The 9,632-nt window shown below is 36.0% G+C and overlaps 1 protein-coding gene across 9 annotated transcripts; it reads left to right on the forward strand.

The window, feature by feature from the left end:
- Positions 1 to 1,201: 1,201 nt before the first annotated feature.
- On the forward strand, positions 1,202 to 9,188 carry LOC110796361 (uncharacterized). 9 transcript variants are annotated; one of them, XR_008927936.1, is made up of 6 exons: positions 1,204 to 3,757; positions 3,903 to 4,007; positions 4,083 to 4,307; positions 4,915 to 5,011; positions 6,029 to 6,145; positions 8,900 to 9,188. XR_008927936.1 is itself a non-coding variant. In XM_056836965.1 (5 exons), exons 2-5 carry the CDS (start codon positions 3,916 to 3,918, stop codon positions 9,028 to 9,030), a joined length of 405 nt encoding a protein of 134 aa, XP_056692943.1. In that variant the 5' UTR covers positions 1,202 to 3,757; positions 3,903 to 3,915; the 3' UTR covers positions 9,031 to 9,188. The 9 variants fall into 9 exon arrangements, 2 of the variants coding, with proteins under 2 accessions (XP_056692943.1, XP_056692942.1); XR_008927937.1 differs by having other exon boundaries at positions 3,903 to 3,981; XM_056836965.1 differs by lacking the exon at positions 4,915 to 5,011 and having other exon boundaries at positions 1,202 to 3,757; positions 4,243 to 4,307.
- The last annotated feature ends 444 nt before the right edge of the window (positions 9,189 to 9,632 follow it).

Below are 9,632 nucleotides of genomic sequence, written 5' to 3' on the forward strand. Positions count from 1 at the left end.
TTAACTAATTTATTTGCGCTTTGTGCATGTCGTGTCCCTCCATGGGTTAGAGAGAGAGGTGCAGAGGCGATGCTGAGACGGTGATGAGGCGGTGATGAGGCGGTGATGAGGCGCGCGAGGCGCTGGTCGAGGCGCACTAGGCGCTAGCCAAGGATATGTCTGAGGCGATGGGTGAGGCGATAGGTACCATAATCTAATTTTCTTGATATTTGGAATAGCATGGTTTAATGATTTCGTTTTATCTATCTCTTGTTTTCGAAATTTCAAAATCTGAAATGTAATTTTTTTGTTTTCTGGTATTAATTTCTTTGTTTAATTTTTACTGAATTTATTTTGGTGATGTTTATTTGAGTTAGGCTATTGTTATAATGGAAGCTATTGTGAATGTTTTGTGAGTTTCCCACACACAGTATAATGGTATTAAAATGGTATATATACATAGTATAATACTCATGTAAAAGCATAAGATTAATGGCAGAAGGTTTTGAAAATAAGCGAAACAATATTCAAATTAGGGTTTTTAAATTGCATCTATTAGATGACAAATTTATTAGCATGGATTTGGAAATTAGGTTTTTTTTTGTTTGGCATGCATCAATCAATTATTCTGGAATCGTATGAGGCTAGGGTTTTTGAAATATTCGGCACTGATTTTCTAATTTCTGACATCTATTTTGTTTCTCTGTTTCGATAAGTTCATACTTTGAATGGGAAATTGGAAAAAAAAAATTGGTGATCAATTTGGTATTAATTTCTTTCATTACTACAAAAACACCTTACAGAGTCGGACTTTTCGAGTCGCCTCAAACAAATAGGTGACACATAAGCTTTTAGAGTCGCCTGTTATAGACAGGCGACTCATAAGGCTCCATAAATCAAAATAAAAAACCAAATAAAAGGCTTACATGTCGCCTGCAACTTATTAGGCGATACATAAGCTTTTAAAGTCGCCTTTTATTGAGTAGGCGACTCGAAAAGTAAAAGTTTACGAGTCCCCTCCCCTATAAAGTGGGACGCATATACTTTACGTATCGCCTTGTACATTGCAGGGGACGTATATAGTTTACGTATCACCTCTTATGTTATAGGCGACGCTATAGAGTTGACCTTATGTGTCACCTTTTATTTATAGGCGACTCCTTAGATATAAATCTTAACTTTTTTTTATTAAATTCCCATCTGAAATAAACTATTAGTCACCTACTTAAACAAAAAAATACTTTAAAAAAATAAAAGCACTTCCTTGTGACTTGTAAACTGATTCATCAAGTCCTTAGAAAAATTGAAAACCCTCCTTCAACCTAAACCTTCTATCGGCAAAAAACCGCCACCCACGAAATCGAAACCACCATCAATACTCCCGAAATTGATACCCTCCATCAAAAAATTGATAATCGCGAAACTGAAACCCTCCATCAACAAATTGAGAATCGCGAAATTGCTACGAAAGATTCAGAGATCATCACTTAGGCACCGCACGAAGCCATCGGCGAAGCGTTCCAAAATCGTATTCGATTCGTCCCTCTTCCTCTTCTCTATTCGTGTAATTTGATTTAGTGATTTGGTTTAGTTTTCTAGGCTTGTCTTTGGGTTAATTGGTTCACTACTGATTTTTATAAATCCGTTTCTTACTACTGAATAACTCTGTGTGCAGTTGAACAAATTTATTGAGGAATAATAATAAATAAATAAAGTTAGAAATTAACTGGGAGTGTGGCCACAGGGATCGTGGCTAATTAACAGATACTTGGCAGCTTCTTTCCTATGAGTTTCTGAATGTGTGTACTTATTTTCTCTTGGATATTTATAGAATTATAGGCATAGTTTTCCAAGTGTTGTGTTGGTCAAGGAATTCATATTTTTGTTTGAATAAATAGGAACTAGTCGATGGTTCACTTTCTTTTGGAGTTTCAGGGACAATATCTTCTTCTGAACTTTCCTGTAAATAGCCTTGGTAATTAGCTAGCATGTTCATCTTTGAATCGTGTTTCTTGTATGGGTTTATTCATTACCTTTTCAGGCTCAAAAAATGGTTTCCAAGAAAAACCATTTTGTTTTGAAAATGTTTTCCTTAAAGACAAACAAAGCCTAGTCTTGCAAATGAAATATACTCCGTTGTCCGGATTTTATAGTCATGTTGATAAATACAATTCGAACTAGCTATATGAAACTAAATGTAGACGAAGGGAGTAATCAAACATTGTCTATCAGTTTCCTAGAGCCTGTTACAGTCTAAAATAATAACTGAAAGTCTGAAAGATCAATGCAGCCAACTTAAATATGTAACTGCATTCACCTTACATTCTTCTCATGCATACTATATGGATCAAGCGTAAATCTATAATGGACATCATATCCCTCCGTTATCATATGGATCAATTGCCTCAAGCTTAGCTAGTTAGCTCTATAATATAATTGCCTGTGTTGTTGTGTGGCTCTCTAGTCACTTGACTGTCACAGTCTAGAAGAAAAAAGAACCTTAATCTTTCAGAGTCGATATCAAGTGATCCGTCTTCTGTTCTTCATACCTTTGACCTTGTGCATAATGATATTATCATCGTTTGACATCTCATCTCCAATGTTTACATGATTTTTCTGTTAGCAATCGAGATAAACTCTTGCAGAACTGTTTCAGAACATAAACAAAAGATAGCTAGGTTCAACATTTTTCTTACATTTTAAAGAAAAGAGTAAGAAATTATCAGGGGTAGAATCCTGAAAATACCTCTTTATATATTCCTGATTCTCCAGCAGGTTTTGATACTTCCACAACATAATTTGTTGGTGCCACTTCAATTACATCAGCCAACAGGTTAAAAGACGAACGAAACTTATATTTTAGTTGTATTTGCATCGTGTTGTTACTCACCCATTCAACTGAAAGACTTGCATCCCTTGCTGCTTTCTCTATCTTTTCTATAGTTTCAGTAATTGTGTATTTTGATCCCAGCTTTATCCTGTTGTTCTTGTCGTCCTGTTTTTCAAGATACAATTAATCTAATGAGTGCAGATCTTATTAGTAAAATTTACTACTTTATTTGAGAAAATCACTAGAGAATCGTCATTAACCATATATAAGGACGCTCTTCAAATAGGGTTGACAAATCAAGGTCGCTAGACATTGCGATCAGTTGGAAGGCATTGATAAATCCTTGAGTTCCAGGAACAATTTCTTCTTCTGAACTTTCCTGAAAAAAAAAGCCTTGGCAATTAGTTAGCATGTTCATCTTTGAACCGTACATGTTTCTTGTATATGTTTATTCATTACCTTTTCAGGCTCAAAAACTGCTCGAACATCATCTGTGTAGCTTTTTCCTTGAAAGTAAATTCCTGCAGCAGGCTTATAATCTCTCTGAAACCACTCATCTTCAACAATTTCTGCTACTGTAATTCTCTGCAGAAAACAGAAGTCGAGGTTGGTAAGATCAATCTGTCGTTTTTCAGTGTCCCATACTTTTATATGAATTTAAATCCGCATAACTTTTTTGAACGGGAATTCAATAATCTTCCAATAAGTTGCTTCTGAGTTGGTGTATACAAATTTGGACATTCATACTCAACTCTCAATATCTATGCAGAGGAAACTTTGTTAGATGAAGGGTTCTTTTGTACTATCAAAAGTGTTTTACCGTTTATTTTGTGAGGGAAAATACCTTTGTGTACAAATTTAATAGATTTGGGTCAATGAATGGTAGATAACCAGTATACAACTCAAATAGATCACTCCAAAAGCCCAGACATTTGCAAATGCTCCATCGTAAGTTTTCTTGTTCATTTCATGTTAATTAGACAATATTAAAGTTAGTTCTTTCATTTCAACAATGTCGGACCATTTTATCTTATCACTTATCATACATTTATTTGATTGAAAACAATTTCCTCTTACCTCATGTGCTACATAGGTTGGAGAAGCACATGCTGTCAATAACAAACTTGCAGGCTGTAGGCATCAGTTCAGAAACTAGTAAGCGAAAACATTGGGTAAACGAATTTCACTTTGACGAAATGTAAGTATGTACCTTTTGCAATGCATTGAGTCCAAAGTCCGATACTTTGATGTTTCATTGGTTATCCAAAAGCAGGTTTTCTGTCTGCATAGTAAATGAAACATGTCAAATTGGGTCAGTCAGCTGGTTTGAGTTTTTATTTGGATCGGGCAATCTAATGGAGTTCAGAGTTCAGTATCTTTCAGCTATTCACATTACCTTTAAATCTCTGTGATACACTCCTCTGGAATGGCAGTAGTCTACTGCATCAATCAACTGCTGGAAGTATTTTCTTGTACCCTCCTCACTTAACTTCTCCAAGTAAGTCTTTACATTCGAGAATATAGAGTCAGATAAAACTAGAACCATCGAACTTCCAAGAAAACAATATATGATGATGTTATAGTTATCAAGTGTTCTTTACCAATTTGTCAGAGAGTTGTCGTCCTGCTGCATATTCCATGACTATGTGAATCTTTGTCTTTGAGCCGATATCCTGTGATCAAATAGTTAGCAAGTTAAAAACTTCATTCTTTCACCTAAAAAACATACAGAGCAAGTTTGTGTAATGAAATATGAGCACTTGCCTCGTGTATCCTTAAAATGTTCGGATGATTCAACAGCTTCATCATTCTGATTTCTCTCTGCACCTGTTTTAGCAAACATGTCCATCAGCTCTATATATATTATGATGAACTCCCTAAGTATGACGTGATTTTCAAAAGGTAACTAATGCATCAAATTCACGTTCCTTTTAAAAATATCTTATTTGGCTGGAATCTAGTAGCACAAAGAGATTTCCTAGGAATAGGAACCTTAACTGATAAAGTTAGAGATGTCAAAGACTGGACATGGTATCTAAACATATAGCGGAATCGTTTCTCATTAGTTCACTTTGTGTCATTTGTTGTTACTTGTTATATTGTAGAATACATTCAATTGGAGAGGTATATCATGAAGAACATGGAGTAGGATACTGTGGTATGCTGTCCATGAGAGTATCTTCTATTGTGGTTTAGTGTAAGGTAATACTTATTCGTTTTCTAAATTGTTTAGTCTTAACACGTTTTTCAGCCGAGTATTTCAAGTAGTACTGCCATTAATTCTTCTTGAAAGCCTATTAGCTCAAATGGTAGAGCAATGTGCCACGCACATATATGTAGGTTCGAGTCCTACATACGCTGCAATGATATATATGCGCTAAAAAAATAGCAATTCTAATTAAGATGCGACTCAATAGCGGAGACTAACATATGCATCGCCTCGAACAAATGAGGCGACACCATAGAGTATCATATACATCGCCTCAAATGAAGTAGGAGACTCTAAAGAGTACCAAATGAGTCGCCTCTAATGAAGTAGGCGACACCATAGATTACCATTGACATCACCTCAAACGAAACATGCGACATGATAGAGCACCATATGCTTCGGCTAAAAATACAGGCGACACCATAAAATACCATATGCGTCGCCTCAAATGAAGTAGACGACTCAAAAATATACATACAAATTCGTAAATTTCCTCTCCAGAGTCGCCTCCAACGTAAGAGGCGACACATAAACCTCCCTACAGTGTCGGGTGATAGGCGACACGTAAAGAGGGTATCTATAGAATCGCCCCCTGTGGAGTCGCCTATGAGGCGACTCTATAGGTGGTTAAGAGGCGACCCCAAAAGGGTTTTTTGTAGTAGTGTTTGTTAAATTTTTATTGAATTTTTTTGGGTGATGTTTATTTTCGTTAGGCCATTGTTAAAATGGAAGCTATAGTGGATGTTTTGTGAGTCCACAGACACTGTATAATGGTACTAAAATGGAATATACACGGTATAATGCTCATGTAAAAGCATAAGATTAATGCCTTATCTCAAAAAATTTGGTACTAATTTTGAGGCAAGGCATGTTTATTGAATGAATGTGGGAAAATCTGCGGTTTATTTTCAGCTTTGATTAGTAGATGAATTGACTGCAATATAGTTTAAGTAGTCTTGAATTACAAAGTTTTCAACATTTGTTCTTTGGCTGAATGTGTGTGTTTTCAGGTACCTGTAGAGGTTCCTGCTGTGGAGAAGCAACGGTGGGTCCTAAACGATTTCGATATCGGAAAGCCTCTTGGCCGAGGAAAGTATGGTCATGTCTACTCTGTTTAAGAGAAGAGAGTATGCCATTTTATCTTATACTTATTTTTGTGTTACTGTTTGTTCAATTTTTTATTTTATTTTTTTTGAGGGGGAAAAGAAGCTAGTATATTAATTCAAAGACAAGGAGTCCATAAGTACACACGGAGCAACTTCGGAGGGACAATGATATTCCCAAACTTGTTCAACTCCAAATGGAACTAGCTTAGCGAGATGATGGGCTACACAATTTCCATCCCTACGTACATGAGACCAGTCAATAGACAAGAAATCATTACACAAATATAGAATATCATCCAACACTGAGTCTGTTAGGTTATGATACATATGACAATTCATAAATCATGCGGAAAAACCATAAAGCCAGGAAAGCATATTATTTACACATAATCATTTAGCATAGTTTAGATGCATACTCTTTGTTGCGTGCCTTCCCTAGCTGCGCCCGAACCGAACAAGAGCAAGTCTTTACGACTCCAAGTGTCGTCCCTCCGTAGATAGTCCACAGCACGTCCGGATCCGCCTTAAGCTTGACCAATTAGGATCGCCCTTAAGGTACTTAGAATTTTCGGCACTTATTAGGCAATTGTATGACTGGATTTTTGCTCTCAAAAATCACTTTTGAATACTTGAATACTCTCAGTAAATATGTGACCCTATGCACCTATTTATAGAGTTATGGAAAAGGATTTGGAATCCTATTAGGATACTAATTTATTTAATTATAATCCTACTAGGACTCTAATTAAACAAACTAAATCTTTTAGGATTAGATTTAATCATATGACAAATCCCGGTAGCCTTAGGATTCGAGTAACACACTTCGAGTGATACGCTAGCACCGCACGCAGGCCTTGCGGCCCACGCACAGCGCCAGCCCACTCGTCGCAGCCCCGCGCGCGCGCCAAGGCTTATTGCTGGGCCTGGCCTTGCGCTGGACCGGGCGTGGCTTGGCAGCGTGTTTTTGGGCGCTTGGGCTTGCTGAGCGTAGGGCTGGCTTCTTGCTGGGCCTTCGTCTAGCAAGTCTCGTCCGATGCTTATTCGTACGACGCGCTTCCGATTAAATTCCCGATTCCGGAATTTATTTCCGATACGAACAATATTTAATATTTTCGATTCCGGAATTAATTTCCGTTTCGAACAAATATTTAATATTTCCGTTTCCGGAATTATTTTCCGATTCCGATAATATTTCCGATTCCGGCAATATTTCCGTTTCCGGCAATATTTCCGATTCCGGCAATATTTCCATTTCCGATAATATTTTCCGATACGTACCATGTTTCCGTTTCCGGCAACATCTACGACTTGGATAATATTTACATTTCCGATACGATCCATATTTCCGTTTCCGGTAATATCATCGTTTCCGGAGCATTCTTTTCTTGCCTGTGACGATCTCAGCTCCCACTTAAACCAAGATCCGTCGATTCCGAATATCCATAGATGGAGTATTTAATGCCATTAAATACTTGATCCGTTTACGTACTATTTGTGTGACCCTACGGGTTCAGTCAAGAGTAAGCTGTGGATTAATATCATTAATTCCACTTGAACTGAAGCGGCCTCTAGCTAGGCATTCAGCTCACTTGATCTCACTGAATTATTAACTTGTTAATTAATACTGAACCGTATTTATTAGACTTAACATTGAATGCATACTTGGATCAAGGGCATTATTTCCTTCAGAGTCAAGGTCTGAGTAGAAGGTAGCTCCCATCGTAAGTCGATTGATGAGCAACTGGCTGTCTGATTCTAGTATAGCATTCTTGATCCCATGGTGTTTTGTAAGTCGAACTGCCATGGGCAGGCCCTTGGCTTCAGCAATTTCAGGCGGCCAGAAGGCCCTGCTTCTTCTTGTTGCTGCGAACACTACCTTCCCCTCATGATCTCTAGCCACTACACCTAGTCCCACGCAGCCTTCCTCAGCCAAAGAAGCGTCATAGTAAACTGTATAATTTCTTAAAATCAGTAAAAGCATGAAACTGACATTACTTGTATTTTCAAATTTTCAGAATAAATAAACGAAAAGTGTGATAGTTAATATGTACATATAAATCTTTAAAAAAAACATTTCTTTATACATAGAAATTCATGAATTATTATTACTAATAATATTTCTTTAATTCGGCAAAATTAAAGAAAATGTTCTTTGAATATTTCTTTAACTTGGCATTAACAAATGTTCTTTTTAAAGAATTTACGAATTACTCCCTCCGTCCTTGATTAGTTGTTACACTTACCTTTGCACAAAGTTTTAGGTGATAAGTGGTTGTTTGGTTATCAATTGTTATTTTATTGAAAAAGTAGATGTGATAGGAGTTAGTGGAGTATTTTTTTTTAATTAAATGAGAGATGGTGTGGGGAAAAAAAAATTAGTGGGAAGAGAGAGACAATATAATAATCGTGGGGACATTCCTTATTTATAAGTGTAACAACTAATCTAGGACGGACGAAAAAGGAAAGTATAACAACTAATCTGGGACGGAGGGAGTATTATTATTAAAAAAAAGTCACGAATTATTTTATTAAAAAATTTATTTTATACAATATTTTTTGTTATGCATACAATAATGCCATGTATTTTTATGCATAAACATATTTTAATGGCTCTAACCTTGAAGCTTGAATCTTGGATCTGTCGATATAATTAAATTAAAAAATCTTGAATTTGTTAAAAATTTAATTGTTCAATTTCTGTTGGTTATGCATTAAAATTCACGAATTATTATTATTATTTAAAATTTGTTTAATTTTTTTTCATTTTCTTGCAAGGATTTGTGAGAAAAGTATACTTATGGTATGAGAACGACTTTAAGAAGAACGGTTATGTGGTGGTTCTTCCGAGAATGGCTTTCTTGTTCTCTTCCGAGAATGAGTATGATTGTAGAAATTTTTTAGTCTGAGAATGGTTTTCTGTCTTATGGTTTCATGAGGGTTTTTTTTTCTCTTGTGGTTGCTGGTGAATTTTTTAAACTTTTTTGCAATGGTTTGTATTAATTATTCGTTTCCTGATTTGTATTGATTTTCATTTCAGTTTGGCAACTATAATAATTTGTAATAATTTTTCCCCTTATTTTCATTTTCTTTCCTGATTTAAAATGTCAATCAACCCTAATTGTAGTAATTGTCATATAGAATATTTTATTATGTGGTACTGCAGAAAGTAATGGGCCAATTCACGTTTTTGGGCGTTGGGTGAAACTGGGAAGGGCGTTGTTGTAAATTACCTAGTGGACACGAAAAGTCAAGTTACCAAAATGCCCTTAGCGGCTGGCTTATATAATAGAGATATTACTCACGCCTAATAAGATATTCTCTGGACAAATTTGATTATTGTTAAGCACCTTGAATAAATCTAAATCACTCTTTTCAAGTTGTTTAGTTAATTAACTTTGCATTAAAATCAACTCAGATTAGTAATGTAGTCTAACGCAAGTCCCTTTCGTCGTCACATTGAACTAGTAAGGACTGCCCTTATTAGTAAACGTCCCCCGAACTCTCAATC

Source organism: Spinacia oleracea, chromosome 2 (assembly GCF_020520425.1).
Source record: "Spinacia oleracea cultivar Varoflay chromosome 2, BTI_SOV_V1, whole genome shotgun sequence".
NCBI lineage: Eukaryota > Viridiplantae > Streptophyta > Magnoliopsida > Caryophyllales > Amaranthaceae > Spinacia > Spinacia oleracea.

What these genes read in the sequence shown, in the direction of transcription:
- LOC110796361 (XM_056836965.1), top strand. Translation starts at nt 3,916, where the DNA reads ATGCTGTCAATAACAAACTTGCAGGCTGTAGGCATCAGTTCAGAAACT. An exon ending in GAATTTCACTTTGACGAAAT is followed by an intron (nt 4,008 to 4,242) that starts GTAAGTATGTAC and finishes CTGGAATGGCAG; the next exon opens with TAGTCTACTGCATCAATCAA. An exon ending in ACTCTGTTTAAGAGAAGAGA is followed by an intron (nt 6,146 to 8,899) that starts GTATGCCATTTT and finishes TTTTCTTGCAAG; the next exon opens with GATTTGTGAGAAAAGTATAC.